Consider the following 15,806-nt stretch of genomic DNA (forward strand, 5'->3'; position numbering starts at 1 on the left):
TTGTGTCTCAGCTCCCCATTGTGTGGCAATCACATTGTTGCTTACCAGGTCCACCAGTTTAGAGAGCAAGAATCCGTAAACCTTGTTAAAATCTGTTTATATCCATAATCAAACGTTTGATGAAAGATGAAATTGTGAAATTATCTGGATTTAATTGTCCACGTTCTTTTTTTTTTTTGTATTTATACGTATTTATACGTAAATGAGAATAGCCTATATCTAAAGATAAAATGAAAACTATTTCACCAGGTTTTTGGGAAATAACGCCATATTTGCAAAGTACATGGCATATGATAGGCATTGAATATATATATTCACTCTCTCTTGTTTTGAATTTATAGAAGTCTTTATGACTGTCATAGTTCCCAGATACTGTGTCCTCATCCCAACTATGAGATTGTAGTTATATATTTTAACCATTTTTATAGTTAAAATGAAGTATGGTCAAGGTCTGCTTGAAGTTGAAATTCATTAGAAGTACAGAATGGAAATGTAGTTAATTGGATTTTGACTTTCCAATATACTAGGTAGTGTCTTACCCATTAGATCAATGGCTTCCAGGTATAATAAATGGAAAAAGAAAGTCCAGGGGTGTCCTCAAGTGGAATTTTACCTAAGTAGACTCTCTCAGCTCTATTACGTACTTCCACACATTCTCTCTCAACCAAACCCTTTCCCCACTCCTGTAATAGAAATAGCTTCCAGGATCTGGAGGAAAGGGAGGGTGTATCTTCCAAGAAGGGACCACATTGAGCATGGCAGATGTGTTTCATTAGACTTCAACTTCAGTTGCTTTGTACCCTGCCCAAACAGCCATGCTGAGAATTCTGAGACATCCGGTTTCACTAGCAAAGGATATTCACATCAACTAGTGATGTCTGCCGCAGGATATGCAAAGAGGACAGTGTCATTACTCGTTCCGTGCATTGACCAAGCCTGTGTTTTGTCCTATTTTGTAGGCCTAACATTGTAGCTTGTCACACCAGTATTGCTTTTCCTAAGCAGCACTGGCAACCAGAATTTATTTTTTATTTATTTAATTTAAATTTTAGTTAACATATAGTGCAATATTGGTTTCAGGAGTAGAATTCAGTGATTCATCACTTACATACAACACCCAGTGCTCATCACAACAAGTGCCCTCTGAATACCCATCACACACCTAGCCCACCCCCCCACCCACCAGAAACCCTCATTTTGTTCTCTTTTGTTAATAGTCTCTTACGGCTTGTTTCCCTCTCTCCTTTTTTTCTTTTCCCCCTTCCCATATGTTCATCTGTTTCTTTCTTAAATTCCACATGAGTAAGATCATATGGTATTTGTCTTTCTCTGACTTACTTCACTTAGCATAAAACACTCTAACTCCATCCACATCATTGCAAATGGCAAGATTTCTCTTTTTTGATGGCTGAGTAATATTCCAGTGTGTGTATGTGTGTGCGCGCGCGTGTGTGTGTGCGTGCGTGTGTGTGTGTACCATATCTTAAATTCATACAGAATTTAATACAGGAAAACTTCAGATCAAAATTTAATCAACAAACCTGAGGTTTACCTTTTCTTTGAAGAATACTAAATGTTTTGAATCCTTTCCAGGAAACTGATAGAAGTATGACCTTAAAGAAATCTAGCAAAACAAACATGCCCTGAGTACATCTTATCCATCTACTTCGTTGCATCAAAACTTTAAATCTCCAGAATTCTCTTAGGTTAGGCAAGAAAGTGATTTGTATTTGATCTGCTCCATAAAGAATGGACAAAGCTGATTTCCTCTTTTGAAGAAGATTATTTTGAGTTTAATTTTATGCTTTTTAAATGCACTTCAGTATGAGCAGGTGAGAGTAGATACACTTCTCTCTGTATACTCCTCAAGACAAAAACTATAATAGGTACTATTTAAACTGTTCAATCTTTTCTTCACTTGTAAGCTAATTCTTTGATTAGTTCAGTGCTTTAAAATGTAGGTTTTATTATTATTCAGGTATGATGAGGCCAACAGATTAGGACTGGACTGCCATTGAAAGATATTTTGTTATTCACAGTTTCCACACGTAAAGAGCATGCTATGCCATGGGGGACTACAGGGGGGTCACCAGGTGCCTCCTGCAAGGGGTCAGAGAGGTGGCGGGGGAGTGGGCATGGGCAAGAGCTTTACCGTAGTTTCCACAGGAAGGAGTGGGTGAAACAGGGTAAGCACATTTAAGATCGGCTGGTTTGAATAATTGCAGCAAACTCTGCGGCCTAGGGGCTACTGTCCCCTAGTGTTTTGCTCTCTGGTTCTGGGATGATAAGAGCAGGACAGTAGTGGCCCTGAGTGGGAGAGCCCAACAGAAGAGGTGGTGGGGATGTGGCTCCAGACTGATGAGCTTTCATATGAAAGGTGTGCCCAAAGGAGTCACTTACTCTCTTTAGGAATTGGCTAGCCCTGGGAAGGGCAGTCTTTCTGGGATCAGCAAGGCCCAGATGTCTATAGCCTCAGAATTACAGAAAATAAAAAGGCATAGTTAATATAGTCCATATACCAAACATTGTGCTGGGACATATAGCACACTTATTAACTTAGTGAATTAAGTTAAAAAGACCAGGTCTCTGCCCCAGAAGAAGTTACAGGATAGAGGGGCACATGAAGAACTGATCTCAGTAGAAGGTGGGAAGTTAAGTACATGGTAGTTATAAAGACAAGGTGCTGGGTCCACTGACACATTTAGGGACCCATCGTGGAATCCTTATAACCTTAGAAGCTCTATTATATTTAGTATATTTCATAGAAGAGAAGCCATTAGTTACTTGGATCTTTCATTGAAGAATTTTCTGTATCATTTCTGGAAATACTTTAAATGCAGTCCTGAATATAAAACCCTTCCATTTCACCAAGAACCCTAGAATAGTGAAACTTTACAGCAATAAAGTCTCATGTCCTCATATATGTGAGGAACCTGAACCAGGAAGGCTAGCTGACTTTCCTAAAGTCACAGTTGAGCCTCTTTGCTTGGCCATTGCTAGCTCCAGTGTGCAAATGGTTCCAATCATAAATTAAACACACATTTATCTAAATATTGGCCAGGAACCATGCTGCCCTTTTTGTTGCTACAGGGAGTCTGCCATCTAAATATTTGCAGTTTTTCCCCCTCTCAAGTCACACCCTGTCTTACCACATTTTAACAACATAGAACTGGTCACTTGACAGGTACTTATATCAGGAACAATCTGACTTCCCTGAGAGTGTCAATGCAATACAAATGACTCATAGTAATTTGACGTATTGCTGAATTTGGACAAATTTCATCTTTTCTCTGCACTATGTTACAATCTGAGATGCTTTTTAAATTTTATTCATGGAGCTGGAGAACAAATGGCATGAGTGCTTAGAAAGCAAAAACCAGATCAGTCTAATGGTTTGTAAGCACCAACCATTTCACCATATGCAATTGTTAAAGACCGGCTGAACCACTTCAGAAGACAAAAATAGGTGTTAGGCTGTCACAAAAAATGCAGTTGTTTCCTTAATCTTTATTGCTCAGATTATATTTGTCTTAATTCATTTTTAGAAAACTGCAGATTCTATGATAAGACTGCTAGAAAAGCATACACATGACTGAACAAAATGTTGGTAGATGCTAAATTAGAATCTCATGGTCAAATAAGTTGAGTAAATACTAGATTAGACAGTGTTAAATTTCTTCTCTGCAGGACTTTCAGGGCCTTTAATAAGAAAATGTGAATTGCAAACATCAAGAAGTGAGACATACAACATCTTCCAAATCTATTCGTCCATAGATCCCTCGCTATTAGGTTTTTCATGGGAAACATATTCTGAAGTAACGAGCAGCAGGTTGTATTTTTAAAGCATCAAGGATACAATACACTGTGGATCAGTAAAAAAAAAAAAAAAAGTTTAAAAGTTTTTTTCTGCAATGAAGAAGTCTATTTCCTAGGTGGGAAAATAAGGCATAGACACGGTAGGCCTCAAATAATGGTGTGAGGAAATAATACAGAAACTGTCATAAAGTGCTATGTGATCTAAGGTCAAATGAAAGATGTTAAGGGCGCCTGGGTGGCTCAGTTGGTTAAGCGACTGCCTTCGGCTCAGGTCATGATCCTGGAGTCCCGGGATCGAGTCCCGCATCGGGCTCCCTGCTCAGTGGGGGGTCTGCTTCTCCCTCTGACCCTCTTCCCTCTTGTGCTGTCTCTCACTCTCTCTCTCAAATAAATAAATAAAATCTTTAAAAAAAAATAAGTTAAAATTTGTTCAGTACAGAGGTAGGAGAAACAGAACATAATTTTACATGCACTTATGTGCAAGGGAGCAGAAGTACAAGACATATAAAATATGGTTGCTAGGTTAAAGAAGTGAATAACTTAGAGGGAGAGCCAGGACGCGGTGATGCAGGATGGTATGGTCCAAACCTCACAGACCCGAACTGCTTAACCTTTGTGTGCATGTGAGTCACCTGGAGGATCTGAACTGATTGAGTAGATTTGGGATGAGGATCAAGATTCTGCATTTCTGATAAACTCCCCAATGATGCCGATGCTGCTGGTCCAAGGATCACACTCTGAGGAGCAAGAAATTAGAGCAGGAGTTGGCAAACTTTTTCTATAAAGTGCAGATAGAAAATATTTTAGGATTTGTGGGCCATATACTCTGATGCAACTACCCACCTCTGTCACTATAATGCAGAAGCAGCTAGAGACAATATGTCAATGAGCATGGCAGGGTTCCAAAAAAAAAAAAAAAAACACTTGATAGATGCTGAAATTTGAACTTTTTGTAATTTCCATATCTCACAAATTCTTCTTCTTTTGACTTTTTTGCAAAAACTTAAAAATATGAAAACTGTTCTTGGCTCATGGGCCATATGAGAACAGATGATGGGGCTGCAAGCTGTGGGTTTGCTGACTCAGGAGTTAGAGGACAAGATGCCACACTCCCTTGGGTAGCTGACAGTGGTTTCCTTATGAAGCACATCTAACCAAAGCAAATTACTCTTGCCCTCTCTTAAACCTTCATTGTATTTTTCATGCTTAATTTTCCCTCCAAGTGTTGGTTTGTATCTTTTTCATGGAAGATAAAGACAGTCCTCAACTAGTTGCAGAGTTTACCAGACTTTATTCTATTACCTGTAATATGTAATGCAGTGCCTTCCACATAAAAGATGCCCAACAAGCATATGTTCAGTTGAATTTAATCTGTCGAAGGAGCCTTTAGCTTGGCTATAAGGAAGGGGCTTTAGTGAAGAGGGCAGGAGAAAATTCTAAGGAAGAGAAAGGATAGGCAAAGGAAGGTCAGCAAGTGCTACATGAGGACTAGGTAGGAAATAACAAATCCATGCAAATATTTAATAGAAACAGAGGATTAGTATAGGAAAATGATAAAATGGAAATAAAATCAGGGCCAGGTGTATGAATGGCTTCAATGACAGATCTAAAGTTTAGAGACTGATGTATGCGGGAAGAGCTTTAATCTGATACAGAATCGAGGAAGAATCTATAGTTCACTAGAGATGGCGAAATCCGTTAACTTAATCCAGTCAGTTCTCATGGGTGAAGATCTGGTCTGTGACTGTGTAAAGAGAACAGTAAAGAAGGAACTGGAAGATGACTCTAGGCTGAATGTTCTGTGCAGCTTTTTGAAGACAAAGGAAACAGGGCACCTGGGAGGCTCAGTCGGTTAAGCGTCTGCCTTTGGCTCAGGTCATGATCCCGGGGTTCTGGAATCGAGCCCCGCATTGGTCTCGTGCTCAATGGAGAGTCGGCTTCTCCTTTTCCCTCTGCCTCTCCCCCTGCTCCTCTCTCTCTCTCCCCCTCGCTCTCTCCCTCAAATAAATAAAATCTTAAAAAAGACAAAGGAAATTACAAAATGCTCCAGAGTCAAGAAATACTGCTCTTCTCAATCATCTCAGAAGTAGTAGGTGCTGTGTTGCAGAGGATGCTCTGTTGGCAAGGTGGCGGTGATAAATGTCTTTTAATTCCCAAAGTCTTCCCTGTTCTTCTATGAGTAACCCATATTTAATTTTTAATACAGTTTCTGGAGTTAATACCCAGAGTATTAGCAAACTGGTTTTATTTTCAGATTAAATATAGATAAATACCTAAACTATGCTACCTAAATACAGAAAAAACTTAGCCTTCGATGCCATATTTTTACAAAAGGATGCAAAGTCCAAAGAATTTTATAGAATATGAGACTCCGAGGAAATCTGAGTGCCGATCAAGAGGTAAATGGACAATATTGTCCCAGAGACCTCAGTGCTTTTGGTTGTAAGTGGCACATTCCTACATATTTCTTTAAAAATAAATCACATTTAGGGGAGGTTTTAGGGCAGCTTCATGTTTTTGTTTTTGTTTTTTTATAAAAATCCTGTTGAGAGTTTGAGGTGCTGGGGGAATAAGGCAAGTGTGAGAGAGAGCGTGCGTTAAAACGGTCTGGCAGCTTGCAGCCTCCTACACCGAGGTCCTGGTTGTTTGGGAAAGGCAAAGTGCTGACCAACAAGAATGAATTACAGCACAACCTACGTCTCCCTACCTTGTGGAGGCCAAGCGTTCGGCTAGAAAGTTTTGTAAATACCAGAAATGTGGAAAGCATTAAATCTGTTATTGCTCAGCTGATCACAAGTCTTAGGGTCAACAAAAATATTGCTGCCTGTAATTTTTTAACATGATGACTCGTTCCCCCTTGATACATTAGATATTTTGAGCATAATGTTTATATTTCCTATTTTTCTTAAGGTCAGAATAATCAAGTTATAAGGGGCATCTATGATAATAAAACATTCTATAAGACACTTTGAATTTCTGTTCCTTTTGTTTTGTTAACTAAAATGGTCTTTCCAAGTTTGACAATATCCCTTATTTCAAGGTTGATAAAACATACAAGATGCTTTACAAAGAAAACCTGGGGGAATTGTCTAGTCATTAATTTCATGGTCTAAAATGTAGCATTTCCCTCAGTAACATTGACATAGATCTTTTTTTTTTTTTTAATCAAATGGGCATCTTATTACAGGGCATTAGCCTTTTACTTCTGCTTTATTATTTTAAGCATCACCATTTCCTTTCTTTCTCTCCTGTCCTTTGACCTCCATTTGGCCTGCAGATGGTTCTGTGAGGGAAAAGAGCTCCACAGCACTCCTGATATTCAGATCCGCAGTGAGGGCGGGGACCTCCACACCCTGATCATAGCAGAGGCCTTTGAGGACGACACAGGTCGCTATACCTGCCTGGCTGCAAACCCCAGCGGCTCAGACACCACGTCTGCGGAGGTGTTCATTGAAGGTAAGGAGAGGCGCCTCTGACTTAAAGGGGTAGATACGGCCTGAGAGCTTGAGTCAAGCTTCACTGGGGAACATGCTTTTCCAACACAAACAACGTAATGGTGGTGTGACTCAAACCTCATATCTCCCGAAAATTTTATACGAATTGAACAGTTCTGACACTTGGGCATACATCAACTGTGTCTAAGGTCAACATTTGTTCCTTTTAATTGAAAACATTTCGGCTACATGAGCATGAATTTATTTAAAATGTAAAGTGTCTTATTTTTGGTTTCTCTAGTGAAGAGAGAATGGGAACAATACCATGTCTATCAGTCAGATAGAGTCTAACTATAGATGATTTAGGAAATCATTCATGGAAATGCTAAATGATCGAATATTTTTAAATGTTCTTATTTTTTTTCTGGAATTTTTCCTCTTTTGTTAAGATTCTGTCATTCCTCCTAAATGTACTTTGAACTTGGAATCACTAGGTAGAAAAAACCTCAAGAATCAGTGTTGTATTAAAAAGGGATAGGCAGAGAGTAGAATATTTCTTTTGTTTTTGACAAGACTCAGCCTGTGGGAAATTAGAAAACTTGATGTGAAAGTATATAGCTTTAAATTATTATTGCAGTTTGATCAATACCAATAATTTAAGTTGGAAATGTTTTAAGAGCCACAGTGCGCACATACTGTTTCTAAATCCATAAACTGATGAGTACTCTATTAATTGGTTGCTTTTCAAAGTAGTAGTTAAAATACAAAAAAAGATTAAAATCCTCGAGGTCTCCACTACCTTACTCTTCATCTTTTTATTTTTTTACTGTTTAATTCCACCAAATTTCTTTATTATTTAAGCTAAAAGCAAGATATGAATCATAATTCATAGCTCTTTCAAGAATTGACAAAAAATGTAGTTTTAGAGAAATTATTACCACTGACTGGAAGTATGAACCTTTATTTTTAATAAAAGGATCCTCTGCATTGTCTTTGAATGTAAACATCTGTAGCTCCTCAAGGGACTGTGTCCTGTTAATGAAAGCAAACGTTTTGTATAGAACAATAAGTAATACTTACATGACACTTATAAGTGTGCATATGCTCATGCATAATGATTTAAACTTCCATGTAAGCCTATGAGGTATTAATAGTATCTGCTTTCTATATGTGGGTAAACTGAGACCTAGAGAGGTTAAAGCAATTCTTTCAAAGTCACCCCAGGGATTTGAACCCAGGCAGTCTTGCTCCAAGGCGCATATTCTTAACCACTGTGTCATACATTTCAGAATGCTAAATGAATGACAAAAAGACTTTTAAAATTTAATAAGTTAGCAGGATTAGTCATGGGGTGGGGGGGCTGTTTTGCAAACTTCTTAAAGCAGTTTAGAATACAATGAAAGGAACTTAAACTTGCATAAGAAAACTGTTTGCTAATGATAATCAGATATGCCTCCGAAATCCAAGTTCAGATAGAGCCTCTTAAAATTAAATGCTTTATTTGCTTTCAGCATTGCTGGAAATGTGGTGAATTTTAGTGTGCATTGCTTTTATGCTACAGATGTTATGTGAAATCACATTCAATTTTTTTTTTATTTTTATTTTTTAAAGATTTTATTTATTTATTTGACAGAGAGGGACACAGGGAGAGAGGGAACACAAGCAGGGGGAGTGGGAGAGGGAGAAGCAGGCTTCCCGCCGAGGAGGGAGCCCGATGCGGGGCTCCATCCCAGGACCCTGGGATCCTGACCTGAGCCTAAGGCAGACGCTTAAGGACTGAGCCACCCAGGCACCCCTCACATTCAATTTAATAGGCTGCCAACTGATTTCAGCCTGTGTTTATTAAGGCCCTACTATGTGCCAGATAATAAAGACCCATTCCCTGGCATCTAGGAGTTCCCAGTCTAACAGCAGAGATGGACACATAGAAAACAAACAAACAAACAATGTAAGTGATGTTATAATAAGTGATAGAAATATAGAAAGTGTTACAAGGATACAAATTAACTTAAAAGGTTAACTAGAATATATATATATGAGATACACCTACTTTTATGTAATAAAAGAAAATATTTCTCTACCTCCTGTGAAACCAGTTTCGGTATCTAACTCTGGTAGACCTAAAACATTCACACCAGGTTTTTAATTTTATTTCAATAAATCTGTATCGAAGTTCCTGAACTACCAGTCCTCTTCTGCCTTTGAAATCCTCCAGATGAGATATCAGCAGGCAAAAAGTAATCACTGGTTCTTGGGACGACTGGGTGGCTCAGTCGCTGAAGTGCCTGACTCTTGATTTAGGCTCAGGTCATGATCTTGGGGTTCTGGGATTGAGCCCCATGTTAGGCTCTGTGCTCAGTGGGGAGTCTGCTTGGGGATTCTCTCTCTCTCCCTCTCCCCTAGTTGGTGCTCTCATGTACTCTCTAAAATAAATAAATAAATCTTTTTTTTTTTTTAATCACTGGTTCTATATACCATGCACATTTCATGCCAGAACCTCAAGAAAGATAATGAATTTTTTCCAGTGTACAGTTTTCCACGTGATAACACTGGATTTACTTCGATAGCCAGCCAGCCTTGGGGTATCTGTGAGTTCAGATAGATTGTGGAGAATGAGGGAACTGGGCAGAGTAAGAATAACCATTAAGAGTCAGTCTCTTATATTTTATTAAATCTTACTGTTAATATTCTATACACATATTAAAAAAAAAAAGTCTCCTAGGGTGCCTGGATGGCTCAATCAGTTAAGAGTCTGCCTTCTGCTCAGGGTCCTGTGATTGAGCCCCACTTTGGGCTCCCTGCTTAGCGGGGAGCCTGCTTCTCCCTCTCCCTCTGCCTCTCCCTGCCACTCGTGTTCTTGCTCACTCTGCTGTCTCTCTCAAATCAATCAATCAATCAATCAATCAATCTTTAAAAGAGTCTCCTAAGCCTGATATAAGGTGCTTTAGAAAACTGGCTCATTAGCCTTGTGAAGTATGGATCATAATTAAACAAACAAACAAACAGATTTTAGTGTATTTTTACCCAAAGAACAATTACAATTACATGTAATGGGAGAGAATTTCATGAATTCTTAGGCTCATGTTATAATCAAAAGTAAGAAATTTTTATTTTTACTTATTTTTTTTAGAGTGTGCGTGCGGGGGGTGGGGTGGGGAGGGGGTGCAGGGAGGAGTAGCAGAGGCAGAGGGAGAGAGATTCTACGCTCAGTGCAGAGCCTGACACAGGGCTCAATCTCACGACCCTGAGATTATGACCTGAGCCGAAATCAAGAGTCAGACACTTAACTGACTGAGCCACCCAGGTGCCCCAAGAAATTTTTATATTTTATTTTTTATATTTTTTATATTTTATATTTTTATATTACTCATTCCAGGACTGAATTAGACTCAAACATACCGCTACTGAATTGTATCCTAAACCATGTTGCTGTTATTGTGTCAGCATGCAGTCATTTGTGGGGTCTGTCGAGAGTAGGAAGTTTTTTATAGAACTTCAAAATCTCAACAAAACCTTAGCTAAAAAGTTAACCTGCTGGTTGAAAACTAAATTTCACTGTCCTACACATCAAGTTTTAGAAGGATACAAAATAAATTATAGCTTAAGAACAATAGCCAATGTTTATTTAGCATTAACCAGGAGCCAAGTACTGTTCTTGATTTTTGCATGGATTATCTCATTTAATCCTTACAAAAATCACCTCCATTTTCTGGTTGAGGAATCAGAAACTCACAGAGGCTAGGAAATGTCCATGATATCTCTCACACACAGCTGGGATTCAAGGATTGAAAGCCAGGTAGTCTGACTCCTGAGTCTGCCCTCTTAACCACAGAGTAAAATGCACATGATCTCATTAAGATGGGGGCAGCTAGGAACCTGTGTGTTCAAGGAGCAGAAGGAAGTCCAGGAAGGTAGTGGCTTGGAGAGTTCGGCTATGGCCAGCACACGTGCAACATAGAGCCCTGTGGTCACTGTTAGCAGTTTGGTCTTTATGCTAAATAGAATCACTAATTATGGAGAGTTTAAACTGAAAGGTCACATTATCTGATCTCTATTTTTTTTACGTTTTTTTTATTAACATATAATGTATTGTTTCAGGGGTACAGGTCTGTGATTCATCAGTCTTACATAATTCACAACACTCACCATAGCACATACCCTCCCCAATGTCCATCATCCAGACACCCCATCCCTCCCAACCCCCCCCACTCCAGCAACTCTCGTTTGTTTCCTGAGATTAAGAGTCTCTTATGGTTTGTCTCCCTCTTGGGTTTCATCTTGTTTCATTTTGCCCTCCCTTCCCCTATGATCCTCTGTCTTGTTTCTCAAATTCCTCATATCAGTGAGATCGTATGATACTTGTCTTTCTCTGATTGACTTACTTTGCTTAGCATAATACCCTCTAGTCCCATCCACTCCTTTGCAAATGGCAAGATTTCATTTTTTGATGGCTGCATAATGTTCCATTGTAAATATATACCACATCTTCTTTATCCAGTCATCTGTTGATGGACATCTAGGCTCTTTCCATAGTTTGGCTATTGTGGACATTGCTGCTATAAACATTGGGGTGCACGTGCCCTTTCAGATCACTGCATTTGTATATTTGGGGTAAATACCCAGTAGTGCAATTGCTGGGTCGTATGGTAGCTCTATTTTCAACTTTTTGAGGAACCTCCATACTGTTTTCCAGGGTGGCTTCACCAGCTTGCATTCCCACCATCAGTGTAGGAGGGGTCCCCTTTCTCTGCATCCTCGCCAACATCTGTCGTTTCCTGACTTGTTAATTTTAGCCATTCTGACTGGTGTGAGGTGGTATCTCATGGAGGTTTTGATTTGGATTTCCCTGATGCTGAGTGATGTTGAGCACTTTTTCATGTGTCTGTTGGCCATTTGGATGTCTTCTTTGCAGAAATGTCTGTTCATGTTTTCTGCCCATTTCTTGATTGGATTCTTTGTTCTTTGGGTGTTGAGTTTGGTAAGTTCTTTATAGATTTTGGATACTAGCCCTTTATCTGATATGTCATTTGCAAATATCTTCTCCCATTCTGTCGGTTGTCTTTTGATTTTGTTGACTGTTTCTTTTGCTGTGCAGAAACTTTTTATCTTGATGAGGTCCCAGTAGTTCATTTTTGCCCTTGCTTCCCTTGTCTTTGGCAATGTTTCTAGGAAGAAGTTGCTGCAGCTGAGGTCGAAGAGGTTGATGCCTGTGTTCTCCTTTAGGATTTTGATGGATTCCTGTCTCACATTTAGGTCTTTCAACCATTTGGAGTCTTATTTTTGTGTGTGGTGTAAGGAAATGGTCCAGTTTCATTCTTCTGCATGTGGCTATCCAATTTTCCCGACACCATTTGTTGAATAGGCTGTCTTTTTTCCACTGGACATTCTTTCCTGCTTTGTCGAAGATTAGTTAACCATAGAGCTGAGGGTCCATTTCTGGGCTCTCTATTCTGTTCCATTGATCTATGGGTCTGTTTTTGTGCCAGTACCATACTGTCTTGATGATGACAGCTTTGTAATAGAGCTTGAAGTCTGGAATTGTGATGCCGCCAGCTTTGCTTTTCTTTTTCAACATTCCTCTGGCTCTTCAGGGTCTTTTCTGATTCCATACAAATTTTAGGATTATTTGTTAACATTTCTTTGAAAAAAGTTGATGGTATTTTGTTGCTCTGGCATATCATCTGAGACCAGCTAGAAGCCTTTTGCAGGAGTATGGAGGAGAAGCAATGGGACTTCAGGAGAATAGGCATAATGGAGAGGGAGAGTCAGACTCGAGTTGTGAATTCAGAGGTAGGCTCCAGAAGCCATGCGGTGGACTAGATGTGGGGGTGACGGGGTGAAAGGGATCAGGGACAACTCTGTGGACTTCAGCTTTACCATTTGTGTGTACTGTGTTGCCAGTCTCTGAAAGGGGGAGGACCGGCGAGGAACAGGATTAGGGCCAGAGGGAAGTAAGGGCTTCGTTTTGAACATGCCAAGTTTGAAATCCCTATCTATCTATCTATCTATCTATCTATCTATCTATCTATCTATCTATCTATTTATTTATTTATTTTATTTATTTATTTTTTAAAGATTTTATTTATTTATTTGACAGAGACAGAGATAGCGAGAGCAGGAACACAAGCAGGGGGAACGGGAGAAGGAGAAGCAGGCTTCTTGCCAAGCAGGGAGCCCGATGTGGGACTCGATCCCAGGATCCTGGGATCATGACCTGAGCTGACGGCAGACACTTAACGACTGAGCCACCCAGGCGCCCTGAAATCCCTATTTAGATAAGTCAGTAAGTAGACATAAGAATATTGTCTAGCGCACAGGATGAGAAAAATATTTTTGGGAGCATCAGGATGTGGGTGGTACCGAAAGCTCTGGGACTAGGCATATTATTGGTCAGACCAATGAGGGAGAAAGATGTGATGGGGAAGAGTAAGGGGACTGAGTCTGAGCTGGGGATAATCCTTCCTGCATGTTGAACTTCCAAGAGGAGGAGATGCCAGCAAACGAGAGGAAGAAGAAGAAGCCCCTGGGATGGGAGACAACCAGTCAGAGCAGCGTAGGAGGGGGCAGGAGACAGTGTTTCAGGAAGGCGGGTGAGGCGAGCTCTGTCCACTGTTGCCTCAGAGTCCAGTCAGATGAGGACAGGGAGGAAACCACTGGGATTAGCAACTGTGGGTGTTGTTGGTGATTTTAACAAGAAGGGTTTGGGGAATCTGGAGAGCACCAACAATCACATGGAATGAGTTGAGAAAAGTTTGCAAAATATGGGAGGAGAAGCAACAAATAGTAGATGGTGTTGGGGAAGTTTTGTTCAGCCACCAGCAGAGATATGGGCCTGTATCTGGGAAGGAGGGTGGGGTCAAGAAAGATGGTATTTTTGCACTTTGTTTGCTTGTTTTCATACCAGAAGTACTAGAATATGTTTCTTTGCTAATGGAAATAATCCTTCTAGATCATGTAGAAGGGAGGGAGAGTAAGAATGAGACCAAAGTCTTGGAAAAGGAGAAAGGGGATGGAATCTGGCCCGCATGTGTGCTAGATGGAGAGGCGGTTACCCTCCAGGACTAGATGGCAAAGAGATAATCCTAAATTCATGATAGAAATAGGAAAGGTAAATGTAAGCATGTGAAATAAATACAGACATCTCAAGTTTCCACCACTGCCACCTTTTCCTGATTGTAAAATGGATTGTAAATTGGATTATTACAGCTTTAGGAGCTCCCAAGAGGGCAGGGCAGGATGATGATCCTGAAATATGGGATGAAGGAAGTGGGATTAAACCTGACCTTGTAGGAATCGGATGGAGAGGCGGACAGGGCAGCATGAAAAATGTGGAGAAGGGGCAGGAATACTTGAGCATGATTCACGTTGGCAGACCCTGTGCGACATTTATTTGTAGGTTCTCAGTGCTTTGAATAATCAGATAAAATATGTGCCCCTTTTAAGGGACATTTTGAAGCATGCGGAGATGTTGTAGAGCACCCCACCCGGGGAAAGCCCCTCTGAGTATATAATACTACGAGAAGCTCAAGGAGTCTAGACACAGCTTTGGGCATTCCTCACCTCATTTATTTTTAAATAACTTTTATAATATTTTCTGGCTAGCTTAGTTCTTAGCTCCATGACCCTGAATAGCTATTCAGCGGCTCTGTGCTTCGTTTTCTCCATCTCTGCATGGAGAAAATTAGATTATGGTAAGGATTGAGAGCAGTTCCTGACACACAGTGTGAGCTATGATTGCTGTTATAAAAATAGCACATTTTTTTATTTTTAGAAACTTAGAGCATACAGATAGAAGGAAGGTATAAAAATCATGTGTAATGCCACAACTCTGTGAAGGTTACTCTTAATATTTTGATCTTTGCAGTCTTTATCCTGTGTGTGTACGTTTTACTCTGCATACTCTTGTACCTTATTTTAAGTTTAACGTGTCACAACTACCCATGTCATTAATTTTTTTCTTTTTGAGGGAGCAAGTGCAGGGACGGGGGCAGGCGGAAAGAGAGGGAGAAAGAGAATCCCAAGCAGACTCCATGCCTAGTGGGGAGCCCCACTCAGACCTCAGTCCCACAACCCCAAGATCATGACCCAAGCAGAAACCAAGAGTCAGATGCTTAACTGACTGAGCCACCCAGGTGCCCCGTGTTAAACATTCTTTAAAACTCATTTTAGTGTCTTTATAGTCATTCATCATTTATAAAATTTTAAATCATTGGCATTGCTTTATTAGTCTCATTGGAGTCTTAAATGGTTATTGCTGCACTGGTGGTTATAGCAACTGAGAGAGAAGGGAGGGAGAGGATGAGTAGCTCGAATGGGGGCAGAGTGTATTTGCCCCTTAAATTTTGAAAAGCAAAGTATGCGCAAAGGATGAATGCCATAAAGTCCCTCAAGGTCTCCAATACCTATTTAATATATACATATATTTTTAAATGGTTGATACTTGCTCTCCTGAAGACTTCCTATTTCTCAAAGTTGAAGCTGTATGACTTATTTCCAGCTTGCTTGCACTCAGAAATATGCCTTTTTTTCCCTTTTATTAAGGAAGATACCAGATTG

At 39.9% G+C, this 15,806-nt stretch overlaps 1 protein-coding gene across 5 annotated transcripts in view; it reads left to right on the plus strand.

The window, feature by feature from the left end:
- Positions 1 to 15,806, plus strand: part of PALLD (palladin, cytoskeletal associated protein) — a 426,115-nt gene that overhangs the window by 177,005 nt on the left and 233,304 nt on the right. For all 5 annotated transcript variants that reach the window (XM_045880159.3, XM_045880160.3, XM_045880163.3 and 2 more), the window contains one exon: positions 7,094 to 7,272. In XM_045880159.3, coding sequence (XP_045736115.2) covers positions 7,094 to 7,272 — 179 coding nt within the window. The remainder of the gene's footprint in view (positions 1 to 7,093; positions 7,273 to 15,806) is intronic.

The sequence above is a fragment of the Mirounga angustirostris genome, unplaced genomic scaffold, assembly GCF_029215605.1.
Source record: "Mirounga angustirostris isolate CCGP_5_RB_7025 unplaced genomic scaffold, mMirAng1.0.hap1 SCAF_2, whole genome shotgun sequence".
NCBI lineage: Eukaryota > Metazoa > Chordata > Mammalia > Carnivora > Phocidae > Mirounga > Mirounga angustirostris.